The sequence below is a fragment of the Paroedura picta genome, chromosome 6 (genome assembly GCF_049243985.1).
Source record: "Paroedura picta isolate Pp20150507F chromosome 6, Ppicta_v3.0, whole genome shotgun sequence".
In the NCBI taxonomy this organism is placed as follows: Eukaryota; Metazoa; Chordata; class Lepidosauria; order Squamata; family Gekkonidae; genus Paroedura; species Paroedura picta.
This window is the reverse complement of record NC_135374.1, coordinates 92,474,341-92,490,518: the sequence shown is the minus strand read 5'-3', so window position 1 is coordinate 92,490,518 and position 16,178 is coordinate 92,474,341. Positions and strand designations below refer to the sequence as shown.

The 16,178-nt window shown below is 44.6% G+C and overlaps 1 protein-coding gene across 1 annotated transcript; it reads left to right on the top strand.

The window, feature by feature from the left end:
• Positions 1 to 4,045: 4,045 nt before the first annotated feature.
• PROZ (protein Z, vitamin K dependent plasma glycoprotein) lies at positions 4,046 to 16,145 on the top strand. Its single transcript, XM_077343702.1, has 8 exons — positions 4,046 to 4,202; positions 6,467 to 6,630; positions 7,841 to 7,865; positions 10,596 to 10,709; positions 11,728 to 11,856; positions 12,657 to 12,742; positions 14,513 to 14,627; positions 15,522 to 16,145. Exons 1-8 carry the CDS (start codon positions 4,133 to 4,135, stop codon positions 16,037 to 16,039), a joined length of 1,221 nt encoding a protein of 406 aa, XP_077199817.1. The 5' UTR covers positions 4,046 to 4,132; the 3' UTR covers positions 16,040 to 16,145.
• The last annotated feature ends 33 nt before the right edge of the window (positions 16,146 to 16,178 follow it).

Here is a 16,178-nt window from a genome sequence, read left to right as displayed (position 1 = left end):
TGGACTGCATCAATCCACTCTCCTTGGCTGTTGTGGACAGAACTCAGGCAGCTGTTTGGCTACCACACGCCCCCTTGACTCATGTCCCTCAAGACTGGTGAAAGTTGGTGGTGAGGAGCTCCAGATCCCTTTCCTGGAGATTATCAACTTGTCCCTAACTGCAGAGACTTTCCTGGAGAGACTAAGAGGAGCTGTGGTTAGGCCACTTCTGAAAAATCTAATCTGGATCCTTCCAACCCAGCCAACTACCTGCCAAAACCATATAATAAGCTTTTCTATTTCCATATCATATTAAGGCTTCTGCCTTAAGGATAGATTCAAATGAGTAGCCATGTTGGTCTGAATTAGCACAATAAAATCAAAGTCCAGTAGCACCTTTAAGACCAACATTCACCATGATCTATCCAATGTTTTTGATGCAGTTAGCAAACTCGAAATCTCACACCTTGAATAAATCTTTGTTGGTCTTAAAGGGGCTACTGGACTCTGCTTTTATTAAGGCTTCTGCCTTGCCATACATAAGGCATCTGCCTACAGTGTCTTTTGATCTCTTGTTATTCACTGTCTTAGGTGTGAAAGTAACTAGTTTATTGTGTCTGGGATTCCAGCCCTTGAGCTGTTTGAAGTTTTAGGAACAAACTATCTCCGCCTGACCTTGAGGACTACAGGTGCCAGCTGGAATAAACTTTCATTTTGGTATACCAGGGGGATGGCAACTGAAAGGTTTCGTGCCCAAATGGATGCCTGGGGGGAGCAGTGGGGCAAAGGTAGATAAGGGATAATAGTTCCTAGGAGCAATAGTCTTCACAAAGATCTAGAGATGCTTGCTTCATTATACTTTCAATAAAGAGATTTTAATTCAACTAAGTCTGCTTATTGGGAGAAATCTACTGAACTCTCACACTACCACATAGTTCCATGGTTGCCATTTCTGGGTAAGGCGGTTGAACAAGTAATCATTGGACAGCTTCAGAGTTTCCTGGAGGAAACATTGGCTCTTGATCCATTCCATTCTGGCTTCCAGCCTGCCCATGGAGTGGAGATGGCTCTAGTCACCCACATGGATGATCTCCAGAGACAACTATTGAGGTAGGCCAGTGCTGCTGCTTCTATTAGCTCTAACAGCAGCATTCAACACAGGCCACCATGGTACAGCCCCTAAATGGCTCCAATTTAGTCTCTAGGGTTGGGGGCAAAGGGTTGCACTAGGGAATCTCCTGTGACATACCCTAATACAGTGGTCCCCAACCTTTTTTCGGCTGGGGACCGGCAGGGCAACTGCCCCGCCCGTGTAGCGCTCATGCGCGCTGCGCGGCCGAAATCGCACATGCACGGCACGTTCATAAATACGCGCATGCGTGAAAGTGCCGTGTATGCGCGATTTCGGCCGCATAGCGGCCTGGGAAGTTTTTTACTGGGGGGACGGGGAGAGGGAACCGCGGACTGGCGCCCTGGCCTTCGCGGCCCGGCACCCTGGCCTTCGCAGCCCGGCACCGGGCCGCAGACTGCAGGTTGGGGACCACTGCCCTAATATGTGGATTCTGCAATCATTATTGTGATTGATTGATTGATTGATTGATTGATTGACCACCACTCTTGATCCAGCCGACTCACGGCAGTTTACAACAGCAAGCATAAAAATAATAAAATCCCCATATTCCTATAACATTTCCACAATTATTGCTATTTTATTGTTTTTATGTATGTCACCCACCCTGAGCCTTTGAGGAAGGGCAGTTATAAATTATTGTTATTGTTGTTGTTGTTGTTATTAAACAGGCATGCCAGTTACCCTCTCCACCCAAGATTTTGCCAGTGCTGGAAATTCTGATGTCATGTTGCTAGTGGCACCTGGCTGTGGCAACTCAGCTAAATGTTGAAGCTGGGGCAACCAACAAGGGGTCCAGTATGGGTTGGTGGGAAGAGAATCTTTCTCTATGCCTTAGATGTTATTTCATATGTAACTGAGGCACCACACTCTATTAATGTCAGTGCTCTTGGACTACATTTCCCAGTGTGCACTGGGTAACAGCCTTGGAGAGATAACAGCCAACTGCCAAGGTGGGGGAAGGAAATAGAGTTTGGGATCATGATTCCCTAGTGTTGCCCAGATTAACAGCAGTGGCCCCAGAACTTGTCAGTCATGAACAATCATTGAGAAGAATAAAAATGAAACTCAGCAAATAAGGGTCTAAAGACAATTTTTAACAAACAGCAAAAAGTGCATTTCCTTAATTTTGATATCTCAAACTGCCCTTTAATTTCAAAAATGGCATTCTGTTGACATCACCCAGCATGTGTGACAAACTGAGCTAGGAGAAAGGACTAAAGTACAACTATTTAATGATGACCTTCAGCACAGAAGATTAAAATGTTGTTTTATCTAGTGCCATCTTGTGGTACATTTGCAAAACTAACAAAACACACATGATTCTACAACAGCACACCAATATCCCATTGGATCGTGAGGTAAAATGATAGACATGCAGAAACTCTGCATGTCGAATACAGCGTCAGGGGCTGCCAGCAGAAAAAAAATCGGTATAATACGACTATCAGAAACCATGACGAAAAGACGCAGAAAAGACTGAAAACGGGGTTGAACATGCAGATATCAAACCAGTCTGCGCAGTAGATTTGGTACCCCATGCAGAGGTGTGAAAAACAACGACGTATCGAGCGAGGTTTCACCGACTCTTCCTTCGTGCAATATTGGCCCTACTGTACTCAGAATCTAGCTCAGGAAGAAAACTGCACACTACAATATCTTGGCATCTACTGAATTAAAACTTAGTATAAATCCTCCCCAAAATGAAACAGATTATTATTATTAAAAACATATGCCATTAAGCCATGTGCAAAGAGAGCAGTTCTTTTGTGACTGTGTTTTTTCAAACCCAAAGAGGCTAATCCCTGCTTCCACAGGATGCAGCTGCCAGGCTGGCACCCTCCTGAGCCAGTCGCAGATCAGGCCCTAATTTGCCCAGGGGCTAAGGGAACGCAGGAGACTCCTGGTTCTCTTAGACAGCTGTGGCCTGTCTTGTGGCAGACCTGTATGGACAGGAAGAACCAAGCCTTCCATGCCCAGCTCCTCCCTACACTATGGAGGCTGGGAGGGGGCAAAAAATCCCCCAGTCCGCTTTGCAGTGCTTCATGGCACAGCGGGGTGGCCCAGAGCTTTTTATTTTACAGGAAGGTAGGATTGTGTTCCCAGGAAATTCCCACCTTTCTGCAAAATTAAAAAAAAAACCTGCAGCCCCCTTGTGCAGCAGAACCTGTCCTCCACAGCTGCATGCCACAGGAGACACATTTCAGTTGGGAACCGGGTGCCCTGCTGTTATGTGTCCCCCATGGGGATACATTTCAGTGTGGGAGCAGATCTGGTGCTGAAATATGTCCCGTGGGGACACAGAAAGCTATGTAGCATGTAGCTATGCAGCTATGCACCACCAGCAACCCATTGTGGCTGCTGCCGTGTGGAATGGGCCAAAGTGGCTTACAATTGACAATCCTTCCTCTCCCCCACAACAGACACCCTGTGAGGAAGGTTGGGCTGAGAGAGCTCTGTAAGGACTATGACTGCCCCAAATGTACCCAGCAGGCTTCATATGGAGAAGTGGGGAAACAAACCTGGTTCTCCAGATTAGAAGCTGCAGCTCTTACCCACTTCACCAAGTCTTACTGACAATGGGCCACCCAAATCACTGCCACATAAACAAATAGTTCCCATTGAGGCCAACCCAAATCACTGTCACATAAACAAATAGTTCCCATTGAGGCCAACCCCACTGGGACCAAGCAAAGATAAGCCCTCTGTGGCAGAACATCTAGCCTGCTTGCAGAAGCTCCCAGGTTTTGTCCCCGACATGTCCAGCTAAAGGTTCAAGTGATATTAGAGACCTCTGCCTGAGAACTGCAGAGCAACTGCCCATCAAAGCAGAGGAGATGAAACAATGGAACTGATTCAGTATATACCTCTGTATGTGTGTGCACATGCGACCCTTGGTCCTGTCATTGCCCTTCTGTTTTCTTACGAGTTCTTGAACTTTAAACTTTACTCGTTCAGCCTCTTTACCAAAAAGCCACTGCTATGCACCCAAAAGAACACAGCTAACAAATCTAGAGGCACAAAATGGGAACTCAATATTGGATATTATGGTCTATTCTGTTTGTCTTCTGTTTTTGCAAGGCAGAATTGACAGGTATGGCTCTTATGCTCTCTATATTATTATGCTGACTCCCTGCTTAATTTTCAAAGCCTAGGAAGTCCAAGGGAAATTACGTCCAAGCTTATCAAGTAACCCATCTTCACAATTGGTTTTCTGATTTGTTTTAAAATATTATTTTGAGTTTTCCTGTGCTTTTCCCCCCTGGAGGACAACTGTAGCTGGGTGAAAAGGGATTTTTCTTTCTTTCGTAATGGCACTTTAAAAAATGGTTTAGCTTTGCGCTGTTTTTTTTTCCTTTTTCTTTTCTTGACTTGTTTCAGAATTGCTTTGCAGTTTCTTGGTTTCTAAACAGTTGTTAACTTTGAAAAGGTTTGTGCTTTGGGGGGAAAGGGGATTTTCCCTTACCCCGTTACTATTTAAAGTTAATCTTTTTAATATATATATTTTGGGTCCTGTTTTATAGTTGTCCTTCTATAGCTGTTTTGAAGATCTTGGGGTTGCCAGATTCAGACTGGGAAACTACTGGAAATTTGGGGATGTAACAGAGGAGGACGGGAACTTCAGTGGACTACAAAACCATAAAATCCACCCTCCAAAGCATCCATTATCTCCAGACATACTGATCTCTGTACTGAAGCGATTAAATGTAATTTCAGGGGATCTCCAAGTCCCAGCTGAAGGCTGTCATCCCTAGTGGCTTTTGGGATACTGATTTTGTCAAGTTTATGGGTTGTCCCATAAACAATACTGGAATACAAAGAATAATGAAGAATACTGGAATCCAAAGAATTCCAGAATCCCGGGTTGGGAAAAAACTTATGTCCCCAAATTGTATTGGGGGACTCAAATATCCCTGAATACATATATTTATGGCCTTTTCAAAATTCCAACCTGAAAAAAAAAATTTTAAGTGACTCATAGTCTTTTATAGTACTGCTGTTCTCACAATCCCCATGCAGCTCAGCATCTTTGCCTCTTTATGTTCTTTTCTACTGTCTGGAGTCAGACAAGGCACCTTTGGCGAAGTCAGAGACTTCCCTGATGCTACAGGAGCTTTCTCACCACCCTGATACCTTAGGCTGCTACTATTGACTTTGTCAGAATTTCCAAGCTGGGACCCTGGGCAGCAGTAGCTGCAGTGACTTGGCATGAACCTCACCACATCCTGCATGGGCCCTACATCTTCCAGTGTCTGTTGCTAACATCATCTCCCAGTGTCAGAATAACAAAGATGATGCTGGAGAAGAGCAAGACTCAGGAGCCAAAAGTCCACCCAGCAAGCAATGATGCAGCCAGCAGAATCCCAACTGTGATGGTCTGGGAAGGTCATGGAAGGACCCCAGCCATGCAACAACCAGGCAGGGAGACCTTCCAGGAACTGGCCAGTAAGAGAAAAGGGGATGGTCAGCAAGGATGGAGCAAGGACACTGGGAGAAGTGTTTTTCCAACACCTGGTCAGATGATGGCTCAGGCTGGAGAAGTGGGGCTGGGGCTGATTGATGGAGGTGCAGAAGAAACATAAATGGTAGCTTCACAACCAGGTTGTGGTGGAGCAGAAAGGAGGAGTGTGCCTTACCTTGGACAGGGTTTCATGCAGCAAATCTCCTTCCATTAAACAGCTGTGTCTAAGTGCTGTGGCCATTTCAAACAGTGCTGATTTTTCCCCCTGTGCAATATTCCTTGGAGGTGTTTTTTTTTGGGGGGGGGGAAATGTTCTGATGTGAACATCATAATGCTCAAAGGAGTCCAGGCAGATCAGTGGTGCTGCTATAGCATTGAAATGCTATATTGGTTTGTCACAGTATTGGTTCTCAGCACACTGCTTAATGTGTCCTCCTTCCATCAGCCAATCTCTTGATTAGTTTCTCCATATCCAGAATCTTTTTCATGTTCAACTCTTAGTTCCTTGATGTCTCTGAGTCTTGGACCCATTCCTAGTTTCTCCAGTCCAGTCAGGAACTAACTTGTTCCAAAGTTTATTAAAAGCCAAGCTGAATTTTCACTTCCCTTGCAGATTCTGCCCAGTTTGTCAGCATGGTATAAGTTACTCTTCTTTCTCAAAAGTTTGAAAGGCTGTGAATTTTCTGCGATATCTCACCAGCTCACAACTGTCATGGTCTTGAAGGGGACAGGCCTCCTCTTCCAGGGAAAATCAGATGAGCCTCTAACAATGGGCCAGACCTTATGAAGGACACATACTAAGGAGATAATGTAGCACAAGTCTGTATTGGTCGTGCCAAGTCTGTTTGGAGGAAGAAATAAAATTGTTCACAGCCTCTTTTTGTCTTGCTTTTCAGTATTTCTGTCAGCCCAAGAAGCAAATAACATAAATGCTCGATCAAAACGTGCCAATTTCATGTTTATTGAGGAACTCCTCCAAGGTAACCTGGAAAGGGAATGCCTTGAGGAAAGATGTTCATATGAAGAAGCCAGAGAAGTATTTGAAGATAGAGAAAGAACCGTACGTATGTTTTCTAGTTTCACAAAGCAATCCACTGAGTTGGCTCCACAATCTGTTTATAGCCTAATCAGATGATTAGCTGACACAAAAATAAATGCTTAATAGGTGTGGTAATGAATATCTACTACTCTAGTGCAGAATCATAAAATATTCAGGGATGTTATTCAAGCTTTACAAGCAGATGCATCCAATAAGTGTTCCAGACTAATATCCAAACCACAGGTGTTAATATATTTTAAGGTGATATACCCCAGCGGTCCCCAATCCCTGGCCAGGGACCGGTACCAGTACCGGGCTGTGACTCCTCCACGTCCTCCTCCCTGGCTGCTGCCTCGGGGGATGCCCTGCCAATCTGCCACCAGCTCATATTTGGTGCTCTCCGGCGGCCGCGATGGCTGGGGCTCCCCCTAGGTGTGGCACTGCACAGCTGCTGCTGGCAGCGCCCCCCAGTGGGCAGCGGGAAGTCAGGGGCGCCGGCGGGAAAGCAAGTGGAGCAGGGGCTCAGGCAGCGACGTCCCTCGGCAAAAGACTACCCCCCACCGGCTTCAGTAATATTGTCAAGCGTTGACCGGTCCCCGGTGATAAAAAGGTTGGGGACCACTAGTATCCACCACACCCTTGAACATAGGTTCAAGTGGGTAGTCCTGTTGGTCTGAAGCAGAAGAACAAATTTCGAGTCCATTGGCACTTTTAAGACCATCCGAGTTTTATTCAAGGTACGAGCTTTCGTGTGCATACATACATCCTCTGATATTCCATGATGTTGTATCTGAAACAGTGTGCGTGCACACGAAAACTCGTACCTTGAATAAAACTTTGTTGGTCTTAAAGGTACCACTGAACTCTAAATTTGTTCTTACCCTTGAACATAGTGAGCAGAATACATTTTTATAGTGGCTCCACACATTTTATGAATAGGCTGCTGTTTCCATTGAAGACACTCAGATTTTAATTTTTCTGGTTAATTGCTTACAACATTTCACTGCCAAGGTAGGTGAAGAGAAGGCCAGGGCCACCAAGAGGGAGGGATTGGAAGGACAAAATTGGGGGAGTGAGCTGGAAGGCACCTGAATGGAATGTATTTAATTTGTTTAAGACAGTCCTTAAAGATTGCCTTCACTTCAACCAGTCCTCTTTGCTTCAATACTCCAGTAACCAATTCATTCTTATTCTTGTATCAGTGTCTCATTAAAATATATCTTTTTTTCAGAATACATTTTGGAATGTTTATTTTGGTAAGATGATTTTACACTTATTTTGAAAATGATGTTGAAGTTTTTATGATATATATTATGGGACTGGCTATTTATATTAAAGGAAATTATATACCTTTAAAGAACATTTGTGGCCTTTCAGGTCACCTGATGGACCCTGAGCAGCAGGGATTTCCTGGTTGCTTTTGGAAGGGTGGGGCCCACTCTGGCAGGCTGCACTAATAGAAACATGGCAGGAACAAGGCTAGAGGGGAAATGGCAGCATGGAGGGAGACTCCAAGGCTGCATAGGCCAGGCTCAACTAACAAGAAAAGAAAATGGAGGAAGACTGAAGAGGATGGCCAAACAGCCTGCAGCTGGCAGCAAGCAGGACAGAAGTACAGGAGATGGGAAGAACCTGAGGTGACCTCATGGTGAAGGCAGCTGGCACCGTTACCAGGAAGAGAAGGTATTGGAGGAAGGTTGGGGAGAAGGGAGTCCCAAATAGAGTTGCCAGCCCCTTCCCAGTCAGGCTCTGGATGGGGTGCAACTTACGTCTGCATCAGTGGTCAGGAATTTGGGGGTGATCTTTGATTCCTCTTTATCTATGGAGGATCAGGTCACAAAGGTAGCCCAGATGGCATTTTTCCATCTGCGCCAAGCACAGCTTCTAGCGCCCTACATCTCCACTGAACACTTGGCCATAGTGATCCATGCAATGGTTACTTCTAGATTAGATTTCTGTAACTCGCTCTACGTGGGCCTACCCTTGTCCCTGATCTGGAAATTGCAACTGGTACAAAATGTGGCTGCATGGGTCCTCACTAGGTCATCTTGGAGATCCCATGTCCAACCATTGCTGAGGTAGCTGCATTGGTTGCCAGTTTGCTTCCAGATCAAGTTCAACATTTTGGTTTTGAGTTTTAAGGCTATACGCGTCCTGGGTTCTACCTATCTGTGGGACCGCTTATCTCCTTATGCTCCCTGCAGAGTGCTTTGCTGTGTGGTATGAATTTGCTGGTTGTCCCAGGCCCTCTGGAAGTGCGCCTGGCCTCAACCAGGGCTTTTTCAGTCCTGGCCCCTATCTGGTGGAATGAGCTCCTAGAAGAGCTGAGGGCCCTGACGAAGCTCTCTGGGTTTTGCATGGCCTGCAAGACTGAGCTCTTCCACCAGGCATTTGGTTGAGGCCAGGTTATAGATTGGGGTAATAAGATCAGGTCCTCCCCCGTCTTTGTGTATTTGGTACCCCCCCTAGGGCCAACATTGCCCCCCTGGGCAAACATCACCTGGTGATACCAAAACTGCAAACAGAAGAGTTGAGGTGTTCAGGAGTCAGTAGAGGATAAATTTGCGCCACCTGCCATTGTATTGTTATGTCGGCAGGATGATATAGTAGAATCATAGAATCATAGAGTTGGAAGGGGCCACACAGGCCATCTAGTCCAACCCCTGCTCAACGCAGGATCAGCCCTAAGCATCCTAAAGCATCCAAGAAAAGTGTGTATACAACCTTTGCTTGAAGACTGCCAGTGAGGGGGAGCTCACCACCTCCTTAGGCAGCCTATTCCACTGCTGAACTACTCTGACTGTGAAAGTTTTTTTCCTGATATCTAGCCTGTATCGTTGTACTTGTAGTTTAAACCCATTACTGCGTGTCCTTTCTTCTGCAGCCAGTCTAGCTGATAGTGTTGGGATATTGTATTTTTATTGCTATGTTTTTATTGTAAACTGCCACAAGCCAGCTGATCCGAAAGTGGAGGTATATAAATCCAATAAACAACCAGATTCTTACAGAAAAAAACACATTTTGTGGCAAAAGCATTCATGAGCCAGAGCCTACTTCATCAGATGTATGAAGTTTTTTTTTAATTCTCACGCTGTCCTCTGGGAAAGGAAAACCATGCATACAAATAGTTTTGTCCATAATAAAACAGGAGTCCAGTGTGTGACACAGATCCCTGATTTGGATCCAGAGTGTGGTCTGTGGAGAGGGGAAGGACTTAAGCCTTCCTCCTACTTAAATTTCAATAGAGTTGCTATTTGGTGGCGGTGGGGAGGGTGTAAATGTAAAAACTGCCTAGTGGAGTAGTTAGCTGCTCAGATTAGGAAAACAGCAAGAGGAATTAGCTACCATTCGCTTCTCCCATGCCATGATTCAAATCAGGACTCCTTACGCCTGTTGGGATTTAGATTACCATTTAGATCAGTGGTCCCCAACCTTTTTATCACCGGGGACCACTCAACGCTTGACAATTTTACTGAGACCCGGTGGGGGGGGTAGTTTACTCCTCTACTCTCAACCACTGCCCTAACGCTCTCTGATAGCTATGGTAATGTTTAAACATCCCTTCAAAATAAAATACAGACATGCCACAACAATGAACATAAGGAACATTTTATTTTCATGAAAATTTTAACTCATGACAATGACAAATCAATGGGAACCCTGAGCTTGTTTCTCTGCAACAAGATAGCCCCATCTGGGAGTGATGGGAGACAATGACACCGGAAGTGTGTTGTAAAGGGCCGGGGGGATGAAGTAAAAGGCAGGGGGGGGGGGGAGAAGGCGTTCTTCGCAGCCCACCTCCAATTACTTGACGGACCACATGTGGTCCGCAGCCCACAGGTTGGGGATCGCTAATTTAGATTACCTTTCAGCTAAAAGGCTCAATCCAGATGCTAGTAGTGAATTTGTAAATTGAAGGCCCCAATAATAAACTCTTGTTACGAAAAGTCTAAGTGTACCTACTAGTACTTTTTTTCCCTCTTCAGATGGTCAACAGTGCTCTTCGAATCCCTGCTTACATAATGGGGTATGCAAGGACAACATTCGCAGTTATACATGCACTTGTGACGATGGCTATGAAGGAAGAAACTGCGCCTTTGGTAAAAGTTCATCTATGTCTATGAAAGCTCCCTTTTCTTTGAGTACCTGTGGTAAAAATCCTTAACATATAAGTTTCTAACCATCTCTCTCCTCCTTCCAGTTTTAACTTCTCTAGTTTATCGTTTCCTGATCGTCCCAGTCACATAGAACTTAAATCCTACTGGTTTGGGCCATTATAAATACACTAGAAATTAAGCCCGCTGTATCAAAAATACAGCGGGTGCTAGCAGGCAGTGGGTGGGTGCGGGAGGTCCCCTGCCAGTCTCCCCCGGCCTCCCCCCTCCCCCTGGCCACCGGCTTCAGCACAGGGCTCAGAGCCCCACGCTGAAGCCTGCCCCACCACCCCACTTGCTCACTCCTGGCTTCAGCACGGGGCTCGCAGCAGGCCTGCCGCATTGCAGATGTGGCAGGCCTGCTCCGAGCCCCACGCTGAAGCCTGGTCCAGGCGCCCCCCTCCCCGTGGAGTCTGGGACAGGCCAAGGGGCCAATTGGGAGCCGCGCACTTTGTGGCTCCCGATTGGCCCCTTCGAGTTTTTATCTCGGACTCGCCCCACTCTGCCCCTTTCTCCACTCACTTACCCCTTGCTCCTTTATTCTTACCGCTCCTGTGGGATTGGTTTACAGATTATGATCATACCATTTCTGGTCACAATTCAATGAGTGGGCACAGCAGTAGCTCTTGGGGCTTTGTCACTGTTGGCTGCCCACAGAATTTGACTTCCACTATCAAAAGTGAAGCCTGGTTGGGTGAATGGTTCTATGGTCCTCTATCATTCTCAGCCTTTGCTGTGAAAAATGACTGAAACCCATGGTAGCAGCACATGACAGATGCACATCAGAGATGGCAAGTGGGTGAACCCTAGATGTGTTGGGCAACGGAAAGCAAAAAATGTATATAAACATGGCAGGGGAAAACACCACAGCCCGTGTAAGTTTGGAGCAATACAACTGCCATTTATGGTTGAATCCATTTTGAAGCTTTTTGTCTCATTTAAAAATGTGTCATGTTCTGTTTAGCCAAAAATGAGTGCCGCCATGAAATGGACGAGGGCTGCCATCACTTTTGCTATCCAGAAGCAAAGTCCTACCGCTGCTCATGTGCACAAGGCTACACACTTGTGAAAGGCAAATCCTGCATTCCACTAGGCAAGTATGGAAAATTTGGGAGGATAAAAGCATTCTGTTGAAAAGCAGAACACCAGGGCTTGGCTGTAAGATAGGGCAGTGGATAATGTTTAAAGTGAAAATGAAGTCTTATCCAAGAAGAAAACAGTTCAGAGGTGAATGTTCTGTCAGCCTTTGGTCAATTCCTCCGCCTTTCTCAGCCTCATCTTTCCCCATCCATAAAATAGTGATTATACCAATGTCACAGGATGGCTGTAAAGATCGTGGGCATAATTTGTGTGTGAGCAGTTAGAAAAAAGTGCTATACAGGAAATATTATTGTCATTGGCAAAGTGCCTACATTTATGAAGGTGGGGTTGGGGGAAAGATCAATGGCTTCCATTTTGTAGATATTCACTGGTTGTTTCTGTATATGCAATGCCTTCTATATATATAGCCTTCTCTATATATATAGCACCGAGGAGATCCACAGTGGTGGAGGCTGCATCATCAGCCTTTAGGATCAATAGCCAGGTCTGTGCATTAATGAAAACATGAGATGCAAATGAGAGCCTCCTGTACTTAATTACAAACATGTTACAGGACCATTGAACTCTGTGAGACTGGTTTTCCCCTCCCCTTTTAAGTGCCAGAACAATTAAGCTGCAAAAGTGTGATTTGGTAAGCTCTTAATACTCTACCACGTATTCATCAGGCAAGGAACTGCCTTAATTTTGACATTTTAAAAGGCATATTCATCGTAATGAACACGAATCAGTTATTTCTGGGAAGTGCCATTAGAATCTGACATATATTTATCTCTGTGTGTTTTTCATTGCCAGATCAGTGTGCATGTGGCAGATTTAAAGAAAACCTGCAAATGGTGCTAGCTGCAGTTGAGGGCATCTGCAGTGGATTCCCTTGGCAGGTATTTGGCAAGAGACAAGCTGTAAAAATGTGATACAATTCTAGTGCCACTGATACAAATAGGGCTTGTAGAGTCCTAGTAAGAATTGAATTAGTTGTAACAGTTCAGAGTGATGGTCATGGCTTATAGGAATTGCAAACAAACCATACACTGGTTTTCTAAAATTCCAATGCATTAGAGCAGCCTTTCTCAATTTTTTTTTTGCTGTTGAGAAGCCCCTGAAACATTCTTCAAACTTTGGGAAACCTCAGAAGTGGTACAGTCATGCAGAATATGGTTGGGAACCATAGCTGTGTACAAGCCTACTTGAGTCCACTCCTCTGGATTAATATGACCACAGATAATCATAGCATCAGATAAATGTTTAACAAATTTTAAAAATATATTTAAAATTAATTAACTCCCACTCATTTAGGAAACCCTTCCAGGACTGTCAAGAAACCCCAGGGTTTCAGGAAGCCTGCATTAGAGAGTTAATTTATTTACATTGATACTCTTTTCTCCACAATGAGGGCCCAAACTGGCTCACACAATTCTGCCTTCTATTGCATCTACTCAACAACCCTGTGGGGTAAGTGGACCTGTGTAGGTGTGTGATTGGCACCAGGTCACCCAGCAAGCTTTCATCGCCATTGTAGAGGTTTCGGTTCTCTCTCCCCATTGAAATGGTGCTTAAGGGTTAACAACTTGGACAGCTAAGATTACTGAAGCCGTTATTCATACCTGTAGCCTGTTTGCTGTTGGGAGCAGTGAGATTCCTGTATTCTTCCTGTACCATCTTTATCAATGCAAGGCAGTGGTGAGGTTTAGGGATGTTTTCCAATTAGAGCTCCAATAAGCAGGATTCCCAGAACTCATGAAAGGAAACCATGACATCATCCTTCAAGATTTATCTATCACGCCATGTTCTGAGGTAATAGGAATCACCTCATGGGAAGGCCAATTGAGTATCACTGTAGTGGATCAGTTGGCTTAAAAGAAGGGAGGGTGCTACTTTGTGCCTTAAGGAGCAATATGTAGCACCTTGATTTGTATGCTGGAACTCTGCTTACGGATGTTGTTAAGTACCTACCTTGCAACTGAGAAATCTTCAGCTGTTCACAGTCACTTTTGGGTGTTACATGGTTCCAGTGAGTTTTGCGGTTTTACTTCCGTGTTGAAGTAATTTTCCCTGAAAATTTGTAGCATGGTGTTTTAAAAGATGTTTTCTCTTTAAAGCAAATCCTCTTCTTATATTTTAACTTATGTGGTTCACTTGTTGTGCAACAACATCCTGGAACCTACATATTTTCTGCCAGGCTTGTCAGGATGTTGTATTGTTTGCTCAGTTTGAAGCAGTGCAACTCCCTGGATGGGGGAAGCAGTTGCTTCCTGGAGAGTAGTTTGGACCTCAGTAGTTTATTACAATCATACTATTTATTCTTCTGGCCCTTGTTGTCAGGCCTGCATTAAGGTTTTGTCTCATTTTTGTGCTTTGCATAGATTCCACATTTATCCGTCCTTTATTAAGAAGCCATCTGTCCTTTACTCTCCCATTTCCCCTGAAAAATTGATCACTCCTAGCTGTCTTGCGTTCCACACCACACATTTTAAATCAAATCTGAACGGTATCCAAAATGCTTTTGACTGTAGTTCATATCCAAAGTAATGGGGTCATTCATGTGTAAAAGCACATTCCGTGAGCATATATTCTGAGCAGAGCGACAGAGAGAGTCTGATACCTCATTGTCAATAAGGACAGGATACATTGTTGCCCATTTTGCTTTTAAGGTCCTGTTCTTAAGCTCTGAGGGAGAAGTGTTGTGCGGAGGTGTTCTACTGAAAACAAACTTTGTGCTGACTACAGCTGACTGTGCAGTGCTATCTCCCACCATTGCTGTGATTGGTAGGTAGGCATGTTACCTCAAGTTGTGTGTTTTGAAAAGTTCAGATATGAAATTTTTGTGAAAGGGGAAAATACAGGATGACCAGATGCTGAAAACCTGACAAAAATGTGTATGTTCCCCTCCTGGTGATTTGGCAAGTTGTACTACTAGACCCATACAGTTTGCCTCACATATTACATGGAAATGCACAGATATTCTGTGGACTGAGCTGAACTTAACCAGCTGCTGGGTTGCTCCAATTCCCCCTTCTTGGCTCAAGTGGAAGCTGGGCCTTAGATGGCACTGATACATTATCTAATCTAATTTAGCCAATTGTTATTATGGTATACAGCAACTTTTTCCAACTTTTTTACTGTTGAGAAATCCCTGAAACGTTCTTCAGGCTTTGAGAAATATGTATTTAAGTGTTTATATCTCTTCTTTACTTTTGACTCAAGCGTGAGGAAACCTTCTGCTAAGCTAAGGGGCCTTCTTCCAGGTGAGGTGGTTCTTCCATTGGAGAAAATGCCACATACGTTGGAGAAAGGCTACCTAGAGGATGGTGGGCTCCATCCCTTTGTGTAATAAAGCCTGTTCCCCACAGCTTGCCCAAACAGAAGACCTTTCCTGTAGTGTTCCTTGCTTCTGCCCTTCCAAAAAAAGCAATTCTGAAGGGTAGGAGACAGTGGCACATGCCATACCAATGGCATCATCTTCCCAACAACAGAAAGATCTCCAGATGGTTGTGGAAATAAGCAATATGTTTTAATTTTATTTACAGTAACTAGCAAGTGTTTGAAGCTCAATGAAAAATTTCACCATCCTCTCTAATGTGCTCTATAATGTAGATGGAATTGACAATTGTTTGTGCAATGATTACCATGCTCAGTGAACACACACTATGATCTCCACAGGAAACAACAGAAGGCCAGAAGCCAGACAATTAGCGTATGTGAAACAGGTACACATACACCCCCGCTATGACAATACCAGCAGCAGCAACAACCTGGCATTGCTACAACTTGGGACTCCTAGTACCTGCAACAGCTCCCAGTTACCCATATGTCTTCCGGAGAAGGACTTTTCGGAGCATGTATTGATTCCACAACAGGTGGCCATTCTCAGCGGGTGGAAAATGGAGGGAGACCACATGACTGATTCACTAGCTGAATTTCCTGTTCTGTTTCTTCCTGAAAATGAATGTACACAAACACTCAACAGAAGTCTGATAACCAGGGAATTCTGTGGCCACAGTCCTGTGACCATAAGAGAACAACTGGCTGGAGGGAGTTTCAGTGCTGTTAAATATAAAGGCACTTGGTTTCTGACGGGCATTCTAGAATCACAGGTGACAGAAGCAAGTAAGTGGGAAACATTTGTATTCACCAAGATTTCAAGATACATGATGTGGTTCAAGCAGATAATGGAATAATCAAGTGCAGCAACAAAGGAGCACATAAATTGGCAAGATTCAGTATTTATACAGGTCACTGCTGAAAATGGGTATGCTTATCAATTAAAATAAGAGATGTTTGGTCTTTGGCTCTGTTCTTGGTTACCAGAACTCATAA

Bases quoted from the DNA above. Each gene is read 5' to 3' on its own strand.
- PROZ (XM_077343702.1), top strand. From the start codon at position 4,133: ATGGGAACTCAATATTGGATATTATGGTCTATTCTGTTTGTCTTCTGT. The intron at 4,203-6,466 runs GTATGGCTCTTA...CTTGCTTTTCAG, and splicing joins TTGCAAGGCAGAATTGACAG to TATTTCTGTCAGCCCAAGAA. The intron at 7,866-10,595 runs GTAAGATGATTT...TTCCCTCTTCAG, and splicing joins ATTTTGGAATGTTTATTTTG to ATGGTCAACAGTGCTCTTCG.